The 14638-nt window shown below is 42.2% G+C and overlaps 1 protein-coding gene across 3 annotated transcripts in view; it reads left to right on the forward strand.

Moving 5' to 3' along the window:
* Positions 1–11890, forward strand: part of RANBP17 (RAN binding protein 17) — a 1033051-nt gene extending 1021161 nt beyond the window's left edge. For all 3 annotated transcript variants that reach the window (XM_029583607.1, XM_029583608.1, XM_029583606.1), the window contains 2 exons: positions 10087–10214; positions 11490–11890. In XM_029583607.1, coding sequence (XP_029439467.1) covers positions 10087–10214; positions 11490–11586 — 225 coding nt within the window. In that variant the 3' untranslated portion in view covers positions 11587–11890. The remainder of the gene's footprint in view (positions 1–10086; positions 10215–11489) is intronic.
* Positions 11891–14638: the final 2748 nt, after the last annotated feature.

Below are 14638 nucleotides of genomic sequence, written 5' to 3' on the forward strand. Positions count from 1 at the left end.
TAAAAGTTATTATTTTTTCCAAAGGCTGTGCAGACACTTAAAATGCTTATGTGCTGAAACCATGAGAACTGTTAGCCCAAGTTCAGACTAGAAACCTGGGAGTAACAGGAGGAGGCAGTAAACAGCAGACAGCACCGAGCAGATGTACTGAAGGGTGATAAAACTGTAGGAGGGAGGGGGACACCATTCCTGCTTTTTCCAAGTTAGGAGAAAAGTAAGCAGGGCTGTGAGAACAGCAGAGCGTCGCCTGCTGCTTATTTCAGAAGTCCAGAGCTGAATGATTTCATCTGTTATTTATTTATTTTATTTATTTAGGGTTTTTATATACCGACATTCATCAGGGATATCACATCAGTATACAGTAAACGTTAAACTGCACATAATATGCGCTTGACAAATAACAAGAGAACAGGTATATATGAAGCAATTAACAGAGTACATGCCTAAATGTCTAAATGATATATGTGTGAGACAGTGTAGTTGAATATAAAGGTAACTTATGTACAGAGTAGTAGGGTTATTTATAATCAATTACAATGCTATTCAAAATGTGGACATCTTAAAAGAGTGAAGCCGAGGAAGCGTGCTGGGAGTGTATGGGGTGTAGGATTAGGTGTATGCTTGTGCGAACAACCATGTCTTTAGGGTTTTTTTTTTCAATGTTTTTAGGCAGTCTTCCTGGCGAAGGTCTACGGGCATTTTGTTCCATAGGGCAGGGCCAGCTATGGAGAGAGCACGTGCTCTGGTAGATGCCAGGTTGTTGTTTCTAGGGGAGGGTGTGCATATGGAAGCAAGATAATTGGTTCCTGGTTGGTTTAGAGGGTTCGTGGAATACTAGTGAATCATTGAACCAGTTCATTTCAGGGTTGAGGAGTGCCTTATGTATGATGGAAAGAGTTTTGTACTGGATTCAGGATGCGATGGGGAGCCAGTGCAGTTCTTTAAGTATGGGTGAAATGTGTTCGTTTCTGCGTGTGTTGGTAAGTATCCGTGCAGCTGTGTTTTGTAGAATTTGTAGAGGGTGTATGGAGTTTTTGGGTAGGCCTAGGAGAAGTGAGTTACAATAATCAATTTTAGAAAATATAATAGTTTGTAGTACTGTACAAAAGTCTGGTTGGTGGAGTAAAGGTTTCAATTTTTTTAGGGTGTGTAATTTATTAGGAACGTAAGACTTTCTATCTTTATATGTATCTTTCAATACCTTTCTAATTATTATTATTATTTGCTTGTACTCACCTCTCCAGTGCTTGCTGTTTGCGATTTGTATTATTATCCCTTTGCTTAGTAAGTGCTCAAATAAACTTTCCATCTAATACCTGGATCCTGGTGCACTGACTCAGTGTATGTGTACATGTTTCTTGGTGTATTGGAGAAGCCCCGAGGTATCTCCCTCTTTCCAGAGAATCAGCTCCGAGGTAGGCCTGTGCGAGTACAGGCAAGCCTCTTGGTATATTCTGTGTGTGTGTGTGCAGCCAGAACCCAGAACAGAAGCACTGATAAGCTAGATGTAAAACATTGAGAAAGCAGGCCAAGAGAGAATTTGAGGAGACTTGACAATGAGGCAAAATGTTCTTTCCTGATGCTTTTAAATTGGCTATACTCCGTCCTTTTCTTAGGGTGTCCAGCTTTCAAAACTACCTGTAGTATACTATTTGTTCATACACAGTGGGCTGACAGTTGCTATCATTGGATGTAGGAGGACATGGTTTTCATCATTTCTATGTAACAAAACATAATCAGTCGCAATGGACAACCTCAGATCTTGTTCATCTCCTGTGTTTTCTGTATCACAAACTTCTGTCCTCTTTCTTTTGCCTGTACATTATTGGGTTACCGGATGCACACACAGAACTACTTCCCAACAGGAAGATAATCATATATGCATATGGCACTCTGTGCAAAAGACTAATTAGCCCCCATCCCGCTTCTGGACTGCTGTCTACATCTTTCTTTTTCTCTAAATCAGAAAGGGGTTGCACATTTACAAGCAAGTAACTCAAGATGTTGTTAATGTTCTTCCTCAAACTCTGCAACATAAGAGAACTAATAACCTTTAACAAAGCAAAAGGGAAATGAACGCACAGCTATGACTTTATGCCAACAAGAATCCTTGCAGGAAAAGAAAGTCCCCCATACTCTGCTCCCACAAAGTTCAGGGAGTGCGTACAAGAGAAAAAGTAAGTAAGGTGATGGAGGGGGAAAAAATCTTAGATTCAATGTTATCTTGCCACAACAGAATAATTTAATCAAAAAAAGAAAAATGCATTTTAAACAATGCAAAGTAGGTGAAACCACCACATGCAAATACTGACCAAAAAAAGAAATGAATAGTTTAAACAAAGGAAAACAGCCAAAAACCAGCAATAGAAATTCAAAATATATAATCAGAACACTTAGGGGCCAATTTACTGTGCTTCATGGGATTTTCTGAACTGCGGTACCTTAAATCCCCTCACATTGCTATAGCCATTCCCTCAGGCCACACACAGTCAGGACAGTCTACAAGGACAAGGAGGATCTTTCAGCTATCATAGTGAAGCCTTGATAATCAGTGCAACTGCTTACATAGAAACATAGACACATGATGTAAGAAAAAGACCATAGGACCTATCTAGTCTGCCCATCCAAACGTGTACTGGTTCAGCCTCTTTTTAATTGGAAAAAAAGGCAGGCATGGAGCAGTTCTTAAGTATCAAAGTTCAGCCTGACATTTAGACATTTAAAATCAATATGCATAGCATGCATTTGCATATAGTAGATTTGAATGGAGGAAAATGTGTATATTCTGTGGTTAGCTTTGAATCCTAGCTAATGCCTAGCTTTCAAGAACTGAGGACCCTGATCACTGGCGAAGAAGCCATAGGCTGCATCCAGAATCCATGGGATGTTTTATATAAGGGTTCAAGATTAGGATGGTCTGTTGAGCTGATTAGTGATGAGCACCATCATACAGACATAGGAAATGACAGATAGGGATCCCACTAGCCTGTGAAGAAACACATTTACTTTTGGTTTGTGCAACTGGTGCTGGTGCTGGAGATTATCTATGGCAGTTTCCTGACTAAACTCGGAAGGGTAAAGAAAGATGTCTTGTGGTTGAGGACTCTGTAAGAGGGGAAAATATTTGTAATCCATGGAAAAGCTGCTTCTTTATTATTAATTGCCAACCCAATTCCCTGGCATAATAATATTAGTCTAGTCCTAGTTTACAGACTCATGTCCCAGTGTATTTATGATCACCCTCCTCTACATTAGTCTTGAAGGAAATAATAGCAGAACAAAACTTCCTAGAAATCTTAATTTGCAAAGCAATAACAAAGTCTTTGACATCTGCATTTCTCTATTTCCACTGTCTTCTTTATCTGAAGCACCTTTTTCATATTTTAATATTATTATTTTGGTATTTTTATAGTACCCAAAACTAGGACATTTTATGACGTTACAAGTAGACACAATGGGGTATATATTCAGCTGCTGAGCGGCTACGTGAGTTAGCCGGATACTCAGTGAAGTGGCAGTGCCACTGAATATACCCAGTTATGTTAAAGTTATCTGGCTAGCTCCACTCCTCCCCGGAACGCCTACCTCCCACCCCAGGAAACTCCCAACTTACCCGGTTAAATTCAACTGCCACTCTTTGTGCAGGCTATCCCCATGTTTCTATTAAGAGTAGTAACTGCCGCTCCATGCAGTTATCCCAAACTTTGTTAACCCATTCAAATTTCAGCTAACAATGTTTTTTACTGGGTGAGGAGCTTTCTTGAAAATTCAGGCAGTGCTACTTGACATGAATTGCTTATGGACTTTGTGGTAGAAGCAGTCCTGTGCTTTTTCCCTTATGCCTGAGCATCAGTACCCCAGACCGTACAAGTCAGGGCCCTTTTGGTTATTGTCTGAATCCAATTTCCCTTTTCCCCATGCCGTCAAAGTGAGGAGCAATGTTTCAGTTGTATTTAAAGCATCAAGGCTTATTGGTTAAGGGTAGTAATCTCCATGCCTTCTGCTAAGGGTAGTAACCACCGCTCCTGCAACTTACCCTCCTGCATGCTTTCTTCAGTACTAGGCTGTAGGATCAGTCCCATGCTTTTTACCTTAGGTCTGTGTATCAGTATCCCAGGGTCAGGGTCCTTGGTTGTTTTCTGAATCCAATTCCCCTTTTCCCCCCTGCCGTTGAAGAAGGGAGCAATGTTGCAGTTGCGTTAAAAGCATCAAAGCATATTGGTTAACCGCAGTTCAGCTAAAAAGTTATGCCTTCACTTTGTCTGCTGATTCTTATCGTTCCATATTTAAGGGCATTAACATAGCAACCATGTTATTTAAAACAAGCAAGCTGGTGGTATACTTTAATCATAGCTGGTATTGCTCAAGATGAGAAGGAGAGAAATAAGATTCAGTATGTGAAATAAAACAAACAAGATTCAGGACATGAAGGAGAAATGCTGACTATGGAATGTACTCTTACCTAAGAATTCTACTTGGATATTGGTTGAATTTTCAAAAGGATTTACATGCATAAAACCCAGTTTAAGGTATGTAAATAGGTTTTTTAAATTGCCTGGCGGGGCTTGTGTGTGATTTTGCATACTTTTATATACAGTTTCATTTACACACTTAAAGTGTGCATGTATATCTACATGTACATCTGCTAAATGAGTGTATGAATGCCGCCAAGGTTCTGGGATAACCTGCTAACATTCCAAGCAGTCTTACGCACACAAGTCCACTTTCAAAATGTGTGCTAAAGTCTGCAGCTACACTGTAGGGCCAATATATAACGAAAGTGATGGAGTCCAAAAATTTGGGTTACATTATAAATGAGCCCATGTTACAGAGAGTTCATATACTTTGCTATAATACATAAGAACAATGCGATAATCTTATATTGTGCAATTTTCTATGGATGCTGGAGAGAGAGATTTCATGGAAAAAAAGGTTTTGTTAAGAACAAAACACCTATACTCTTCTCATTATCCAAAAAAAATCATGACATAGCAAGCTATGTATTTTAACATTGAAAAATTGGGAATCAATATAAGAAAATGCCATACTGAGTCAGACCAAGGGTCCATCAAGCCCAGCATCCTGTTTCCAACAGTGGCCAATCCAGGCCATAAGAACCTGGCAAGTACCCAAAAACTATTCCATGCTACTGTTGCTAGTAATAGCAGTGGCCATTTTCTTCTTCAACTTAATTAATAGCAGGTAATGAACTTCTCCTCCAAGAGCTTATCCAATCCTTTTTTAAACACAGCTACACTAAGGGGTAGATTTTCTAAATCTACACGCGCGTACTTTTGTTCGCGCACCAGGCGCGAATAAAATTATGCCAGATTTTATAAGATATGCGCGTAGCACCCCCTTGCACGCGCCGAGCCCTGCTCGCGCTGCCCGTTCCCTCCGAGGCCGCTCCGAAATCGGAGCGGCCTCGGAGGGAACTTTCCTTCTACCCCCCCACACCTTCCACTCCCTTCCCCTACCTAACCCAACCCCCAGCCCTATCTAACCCTTCCCCCTACCTTTGTTTGCAAAGTTACGCCGGCCGGAGGCAGGCATAACTCTGCACGCGCCAGCGGGCTGCTGGCACGCCATCACCCGACCCAGGGGCTGGACCGGAGGCCTCGACCATGCCCCCGGGCCGGTGCCACGCCCCGACACGCCCCCTGGAACGCCCTGAAAATCCCGCCGCCCACCCGGCATGCCCCCGACACGCCCCCCTCGCGAAGTCCCGGGGCTTGCGCACGCCGCCGAGCCTATGCAAAATAGACTCGGCGCGCGTAGGGGGGTTTTAAAAGGGTTACGTGCATAACTTATGCGCGTAACCCTTTTAAAATCCGGCCCTATTTGCACCAGCCACCTCCTCTGGCAACAAATTCCAGAGTTTAATTGTGCGTTGAGTGAAAAAGAATGTACTCCGATTAGTTTTAAACGCGCTACATGCTAACTTCTTGGAGTGCCCCCTAATCTTTCTATTTTCCAAAAGAGTAAATAACTGATTCACATTAACCCATTCTAGACCTCTCATGATTTTAAACAGCTCTATCATATCCCCCTTCAGCCGTCTCTTCTCCAAGCTGAAAAGTCCTAACCTCTTTAGTCTTTCCTCATAGGGGAGCTGTTCCATTCCCTTTATCATTTTGGTTGCCCTTCTCTGTACCTTCTCCATCACAACTATATCTTTTTTGAGATGCGGCGACCAGAATTGTACACAGTATTCAAGGTGCGGTCTCACCGTGGAGCGATACAGAGGCATTATGACATTTTCCCTTCTATTCACCAATCCCTTTCTAATAATTCCCAACATTGTTTGCTTTTTTGACTGCAGCAGCACACTTATCGATGATTTCAATGTGTTATCCACTGTGAAGCCTAGATCTCTTTCTTGGGTGGTAGCGCCTAATATAGAACTTAACATTGTGTAACTATAGCATCACCTTAACATTGTGTAACTATAGCATCAACTTGCACTTATCCACATCAAATTTCATCTGCCATTTTGATGCCCAATTTTCCAGTCTCAGAAGGTCTTTCTGCTATTTATCACAATCTGCTTGTGATTTAACTACTCTGAATAATTTTGTATCTGCAAATTTGATTACCTCACTTGTCGTATTTCTTTCCAGATCATTTATAAATATATTGAAAAGTATGGGGCCCAATATAGATCCCTGAGGCACTCCACTGCCCACTCCCTTCCACTGAGAAAATTGTCCATTTAATCCTACTCTCTATTTCCTGTCTTTTAGCCAGTTTGTAATCCACGAAAGGACATCGCCAGCTATCCTATGACTTCTTACTTTTCCTAGAAGCTTCTCATGAGGAACTTTGTCAAACGCCTTCTGAAAATCCAAATATACTACATCTGTCGGTTCGCCTTTATCTAAATATTTGTTAACTTATTCAAATAAGTGTTGCAGATTTGTGAGGCAAGACTTGCCTTGGGTAAAGCCATGCTGACTTTGTTCCATTAAACCATGTATTTCTATATTTTATGTGATTTTGATACAGGCTAATTGATCTGTAGTTTCCCAGATCACCCTGGAGTCCTTTTTAAATATTGGGGTTATATTAGCCACCCTCCAGTCTTCAGGTAAATGGATGATTTTAATGATAGGTTACACATTTTTACTAATAGGTCTGAAATTTCATTTTTGAGTTCCTTCAGAACCCTGGGGTGTATACCATCTGGTCCAGGTGATTTATTACTCTTCAGTTTGTCAGTCAGGCCTACCACATCTTCTAGGTTCACCGTGATTTGGTTCAGTCCATCTGAATCATTACCCATGAAAACCTTCTCTGATACGGATAACTCCCCAACATCCTCTTCAGTAAACACTGAAGCAAAAAATCATTTAATCTTTCTGCAATGGCCTTATCTTCTTTAATTGCCCCTTTAACCCCTCGATCATCTACCGGTCCAACTTCTTTTCAAATTCTCTAGCCTGTCTTATCGTTTAATTTGCCAATGCTTATGCATTATCCTATTTTCTTCTGTTGGATCCTTCTTCCAATTTTTGAATGAAGATCTTTTGGCTAAAATAGCTTCTTTCACCTCCCTTTTTAACCATGCCGGTGATCATTTTGCCTTCTTTCCACCTTTCTTAATGTGTGGAATACATATGGACTGTGCTTCTAGGATGGTATTTTTTAACAATGACCACGCCTCTTGCACACCTTTTACCTTTGTAGCTGCTCCTATCAGTTTTTTTCTATTTTTCTCATTTTATCAGTTTCCCTTTTGAAAGTTTGGCATGAGAACCATGGATTTGCTTACTGTCCCCCTTCCAGTCATTAATTCAAATTTGATCATATTATAAGAACATAAGAAAATGCCATACTGGGTCAGACCAAGGGTCCATCAAGCCCAGCATCCTGTTTCCAACAGTGGCCAATCCAGGCCATAAGAACCTGGCAAGTACCCAAAAACTAAGTATATTCCATGTAACCATTGCTAATGGCAGTGGCTATTCTCTAAGATTCAATTATGATCACTATTGCCAAGCGGCCCCACCACCATTACTTCTCTCAGCAAATCCTGTGCTCTCACCAAATCCTGTGCTTAGATCTAAAATTGTTCCCTCTCTTGTTGGTTCCTGAACCAATTGCTCCATAAAGCTGTCATTTATTCCATCCAGGAACTTTATCTCTCTAGCATGTCCCGATGATACATTTACCCAGTCAACATTGGGGTAATTGAAGTCTCCCATTATTACCGCACTACCAATTTGGTTAGCTTCCCTAATTTCTCTTAGCATTTCACTGACTGTCTCACCATCTTGACCAGGTGGACGGTAGTATACCCCAATCACTATAGCCTTCCCCGACACACAAGGGATTTCTACCCATAAATATTCAATTTTGTATTTAGTCTCATGCAGGATGTTTATCCTTTTGGACTCTATGCCATCCCGGACATAAAGCGCCACACCTCCTCCCGAGTGCTCCTCTCTGTCATTGTGATATAATTTGTACCCCAGTATAGCACTGTCCCATTGGTTATCCTCCTTCCACCATGTCTCTGAGATGCCAATTAAGTCTATGTCATCATTCACTGCTATACATTCTAATTCTCCCATCTTATGTCTTAGACTTCTGGCATTAGCATACAAACATTTCAAAGTTTGTTTTTTGTTTGTATTTTCATTCTGCTTTTTAATTGATAAGGATAAGTTAGAATTTTTTAGCTCAGGTGAGTTTTTAGTTACAGGCACTTGGACTACTTTTCTTATTATTGGAACCTCACTGTTGGGATGCCCAAATTCTAATGCATCATTAATATCCTTTGAAAATACCTCCCTCCGAACCATGTGCTGCTGAGTGACTGTCAGCTCCCCCCTTTGTTCTAATTTAAAAGCTGCTCTATCTCCTTTTTAAAGGTTAGCGCCAGCAGTCTGGTTCCACCCTGGTTAAGGTGGAGCCCATCCCTTCGGAAGAAACTCCCCCTTCCCCAAAAGGTTCTCCAGTTCTTTTCAAAACTGAATCTCTCTTCCTTGCACCATCGTCTCATCCACGCATTGAGAATCCGGAGCTCTACCTGCCTCTGGGGACCTGCACGTGGAACAGGGAGCATTTCAGAGAATGCCACCCTGGAGGTTCTGGATTTAAGCTTTCTAGCTAAGAGCCTAAATTTGGCTTCCAGAACCTCCCTCCCACATTTTCCTATGTCATTGGTGCCCACATGAACCACGACAGCCGTCTCCTCCCCAGCACTGTCTAAAATCCTAAAATCCTATCTTTGCCCACTTTATATCAGATCTACAGTGTACATTCTACATGCAGACTCTCTGCAGGTGTGGGCTGTAAAACTTATTCTCAATAGTGAGCAGGTTGAAGAACGGTCTTTGTATTTTCTTTATTCTATCACATTCTTCCTACTTCTTTGGAACCAGCCTCAGCGGTGGTCACAGTGCTGCCGTACTTTGCTCACAATTTCCTCAGTGTTAAATTTCTTATCTAGTTCAACCATGGCAAGTTCAGCCAGTGGCTATGGACCATGACTCCTTTCATAATCCACTACACGTGCACCCTGAGTCTAGCCACTTAAGTGCCACTAGGCTGACCAAAGGAGCAGGTCAGCCCCAAAATATGTCTCCATAAAAGAGGAATTTCCCACGGTCTACAAGGGGCTAAAATACACACACAATTTTCAAAGCATACATGGACGTCCATTTTGAAAATTAGCAGGTACGCATGGGAATCAGTGCACACTTTTATACTTGCTAAGTAGTGCAAATCGATTTTCACGCATACTTAGGAAAATTCTATGCCTGCCCCTTTTGTGCGCTCCAGAACACCTCTTTGCTGTGCACATGGAATCACTTCTACACATACTTTTACCCAGTCAATTCTGAAAAGCCCACTTACATGCAGAAAACCACATTTTATGCGAAAAAATGCTTTTGAAAATTCAGCCCTAAATGTTCTTTTAATAATTCAGAAGACATGGCTCATAGGTAGGGGAACAGTTTATTATCTGCTCAGCAAAATAAAAAGGGAAAACCATGATAGGAATTTTCTTTGCTTTAAAATTAGATTTTTTTTCCTTGAAAAGATGATTTTCTAACACTTCTTACCTATCTTTTTTAACAGTATTTCAGTGAACTTAGGGTGAGTTTGGTTAACAGCCAGCCTGTCGGTAAGCGAGAAGTCCTAGATATGTGCTTCCGAAATCTAATGGAAGGAGTAGAACAAAATCTTTTGGTGAAGAACAGAGACAGGTAAGTTGTGAATTTCAGTAATGCCCTTGATAGTGAGGTATGTGATATTTTACCCATTGTGGTTAGGGAAAAGCACTGCAGAGAGGAAATAAACATTGTCCAGATGTTTTATGTTAACAGTACAACACTGTCGGTATGCTTGTCACTTGACCTTAGCCCCAGTCCCTGGCTCTTGTGCCATGTCTTCAGGCTGTTTTATAAGTATGCTGTGTTAGACTGGAGCTGAGATGCCAAGCAGTGCAGTGGGTATCAGTAATGGCCAATACTTAGGATGGCATGATGCCAATGGTGAAGGATCCTACAGGCCTCTAGATTCCCATTCTATATCATAGTATGACTTTAGGTAATTGCTATAACCTGAGGTGAGTAGAAATCCATTTGCTTCAGCAGCCTTTAGTGGCTTAAATTTCTCCTGCTCATAGATAGTGGGTTGGAAGGCTTAAAGACATCTTCTATCTTGCCGTTGTCTTGACAGTGGTTTCCCAGGAGATGTATTTGAAAGACCCCTCTTACCCTTCCTTCAATTCCTACAGCCTCCATGCACAATGTGACACTGCACACTTAATTGTAAATGGATTTTTTTTTTTTGGGGGGGGGGGGAAGAGGAGGGAGAGCCACTATCTGGGTAAATTGATTTGTCCAAAACCTTCTCTCCCTCATCCAGCTGAAAGTATGCATGAGGTTCCATAACGCATGTACTCCTACCTGGGCTCAAAAGCAGCATTTCCTGAGAAGAGGAAAAAAGCACGCCCACAGAAATAGCCAGTGCAAAATACCTGCCCATTGTTGGCATGCAGACTTTATACTCTCTTATTCTCAGAGAGAGTCATTACTCTTTCATTGTGGCAACAGGGCATGATAGCAGAAAAGAAACAGTCCTCCTAGCATTTCTCTGCCCTTTTGCCACCACCAGCCTCCATATCTGTCCCAAGCATGTCCTAAAAACTGAAACAGTACTGGCCCTTTAAAATTAGCTACAAAGAACATGCATTAAGAGTACTTATACACTGCAAGTACAAGGCCTACTGAAAATAGACAGTCTGCCGTGCAGAGTACACGGGCTAGTCTAGACTGATTCTCAGCCTCCCTCCCCTTTGAAACTGAGCAAGTACAAAGTACTGCTGTTAATGGTGTCTGTGTGCATTGCACCTATGCTATCTCTTCCTCCCACCCTAAGCACACCCACGACAGCACTTCCTTTTCCATGGGCACATGGGAACATTTCCTTCCCCCCTGTCGTCTGAGCTGCTCCTTTTATCCCTCTCTCTTTTGCAGATTCACGCAGAACATGTCGGTCTTCCGGAGGGACATGGCAGAAGTCATGCGCAGTGATGGAAGTGCAGAAGCTGGCACTTTAGATATGATGAGCTGACAGCGAGCTTTCACAACCAGATTATGTCGGAGCTCTGCATGGACTGAAGACTTGGCACTGCAAGCTGTTGTTAGCTAGAAGTTGGCCCTGATTGGAAATATTTTTTTAATATAATACATTGTGCATTTTTTGCATCTCTGGTCTTCTTTAAAGATTTTCTAAGTGAAAATGATGTAAAAATCCTAGGTTAACATGACATTTACATCCTTTCTATCAAATTTAATTATTTCTATTCTTATACATGTATGAGGTGGTGTAGTAAAAGACTTAGCCAAAGAACAAAATAAAGACTGTTTGCATCGAAGATCATAGTAATAAATGCTTTTCCATTCAGTAGGAGGAATGGGTTACAGTTCTTAAGAAAGAGTACATTTATTTGTTGAAGAGGTAAGTACAAGCAATCATTTGCCTTGGTTTCCTTATATCAGAGTATAAAATGTGAGCATTCCTGATTTTATTTGTGGCTTATGATGAAGGCTTCAAAACAAAACCCTCTTTTTCTACATGAGGGTCCTGCGTGCCAGTGTCTGATATCACAGTTGAGTGTCAAAGGTGAAAATGTCAACAGCAACTGTATTTTTTTGCCGGCACAATCAGGATTCCAGCAATATCTGTAATAATTTGGGCGAACATAGCACCTATCATTCCGACAGGATCCTAGCATGCTTTCCAGCCTAGCAGAGAAGACACATACATGCAACCGCCTCTGATGATGGACGGCCTGGCCCTGAGCTCCACATCTGCCATCCTATTCAGTGTTTCTAGGCTAGGTTGCCCAAAAGCATTCAAAGGGAGTGAAGGGTACAATGTTGTTGTTCCTGTCCAGTGTCACACAGAGAGTCAATGACGCTTTAGAAAGCGAGGTGTCATGATTTGCTGAGGATCGTACAAAGACAGTGACCAAACTTGTAACCAGTTAACCACACTCTCTCTCATTAAGTGTTTCTGATCTGTCAGTCAAGGCGCGCATTTGGTCAGCTCTTAATCTGCCATCCCAGACCAGTCAATATTCAGTGAGTTTGTCTGGCTAGCTTCGGGACTTAGCTGGACAAACCCCAAGTTTTGAATCCTTCTCCCCCATTCTTGAATAAGTTTTAACTGGGTATGACATCTAGCTAAAACTGAACCAGACAAAAAAAGGTGGCACCGAGGCATTTGGGGGTGAGCCGGGTAAGTCGGATGCTGGTGGAGAGCAGGTGACTGGGTACACCAGCCCTCGTTTCCTACTGAATAGCAACTAAAATTGCCTACTTAACTTGCTGCGCCACTGAATATGGACCTCCAACTGCTAATTGCACTGTTTCTTTCCTGCCTTAACTTTGTGGGGATCTTTTTCATGTTTTCCTTATTTTATTGTTACATGTGTAAGGGAGCAGACAATCGTCCATCTGATGTGCTCTTCTGCATGTCCTCTGTTTTAGGGGTCAATAGGATTTCTCTGGGAAAACAGGTGGTGCTTCTTTGTACAATGAACATTGCTCCTGCCCCACCCCGTGCAGTGGCATCAAGGACAGGCTGGGTAAAGTGCGCCTGCCTTACCTGCCTCCACAATGCCTTTCCCTTGCAAGTGCCACAGCCAGATGAAACCGTGCTCTCTTAGGAGCTGATAAAGTAAGGGTGCTAACCTTAGCACAGAGTTTAGTTCCTCTTTTAGCAGGCATTAGAAAAATGCCTGCTAAAAGAGGAACAGTTCTCTGGTATGAAACCGGAGTTTTTAACTCCTAAAAATGCACGCTAAAAGAAGAATGAAAAGCAGTGCTAAGATTAGCATGGGTGCCTGCAAAAGAAGGCCTTAGCTCTTCCCCAGCAATGCAGGGAGGTGCGTCAGACAGCTTAAAGCACATTTTCTTATTGCTGGATCAGAGCAGGAGTAAAACTTAGCCCACATTTCTGGTGGCCATGTTATATGGATGGCCCAGGGTTTCTAGCTGCTGCTTCCACACTGGGCACAGCAATAGGATAACTTTGGCCACCGGAAATGTGAGTTTCCTCCACCTTGGACCTGGGATTTTATTTTCCAGTGCTCCTGGGGGGAGGGCAGCTACAATTGAACAGGACACCGACACTGCATCCAACTTTGGCCTGCCATTTAACTATTGATGCCCACCCCGGGGAGCTTAGACTTTGTTTAGCTAGCCCTCTCCAAAGAGCAAATTCTTGCATCCAGGGCCCTTCTGACACAGCATAAGCTCTCTGGGGTAGGCACCTACAACTAGATGAACAAAGCATAGGCTGGTTGGGCACCAACAGATGAATAGTACACACATTAGCATTATATGTTCAGGACAACAAAGAAAACCTGCGATTGGGGCCTTCCTTAGAGAATTTACATTGGAAATGTAACTTCTGAGGGGGTCTGAGGTGACGTAAAATCACGTCTGGTGGAAAATATAATCTATTGTTCTGCCCAGTGTGGTTCTCTACCTCAGACTTAGCAGGACTTACGTTTCCAATGTAAGTTGTCTGAGGTGGGCACATACAGCTGTGAAAGGTGCCTTCCCAAGAGAGGGTGAGGTCACGCTTGAAAGCACGTTCAGTGCTATTTAGCCACATAAGTGGGGGGCTGCTGAATATGCGCTTAGGTTCAGCAGAAACAAACAAGTTACTTGTACGGTTAACGGGCGGAGCTACTTAGCCATATAACTTATGCGGATAACTAGTGATATAAGTTAACCAGTTAAGTTAGAACTGCCATAGAGCAAGTCTAATTTATCCGGTTATAACTTATGAGGCTTAGACCTGCTGCTGAATATTGCATATAAATTAGCCACATATGTCTATCTGGCTAACTTTTGAATATCTAATCCCTTATGTTTTGTTCAGCTGTAGGTGTGAGCCTCGGCGGCTTTCTTTGGTCTGGGGTGGCGTAAACTCACATTTCTGATAGAAAGACAGTACCACATGGGCACAGCAATAGAATATCATGGCCACCAGAAATGTGACTTAACTTTTACTCCACCTCAGGTCAGAAGTTAACCTGAAAATCTACTTAAATGCATTAAACCAGGAGTACGGAGGTAAGCACTTGAAGCTGGAAAGAGTGTGACCAAAA

Source organism: Rhinatrema bivittatum, chromosome 18, assembly GCF_901001135.1.
Source record: "Rhinatrema bivittatum chromosome 18, aRhiBiv1.1, whole genome shotgun sequence".
NCBI classification, from domain to species: Eukaryota; Metazoa; Chordata; class Amphibia; order Gymnophiona; family Rhinatrematidae; genus Rhinatrema; species Rhinatrema bivittatum.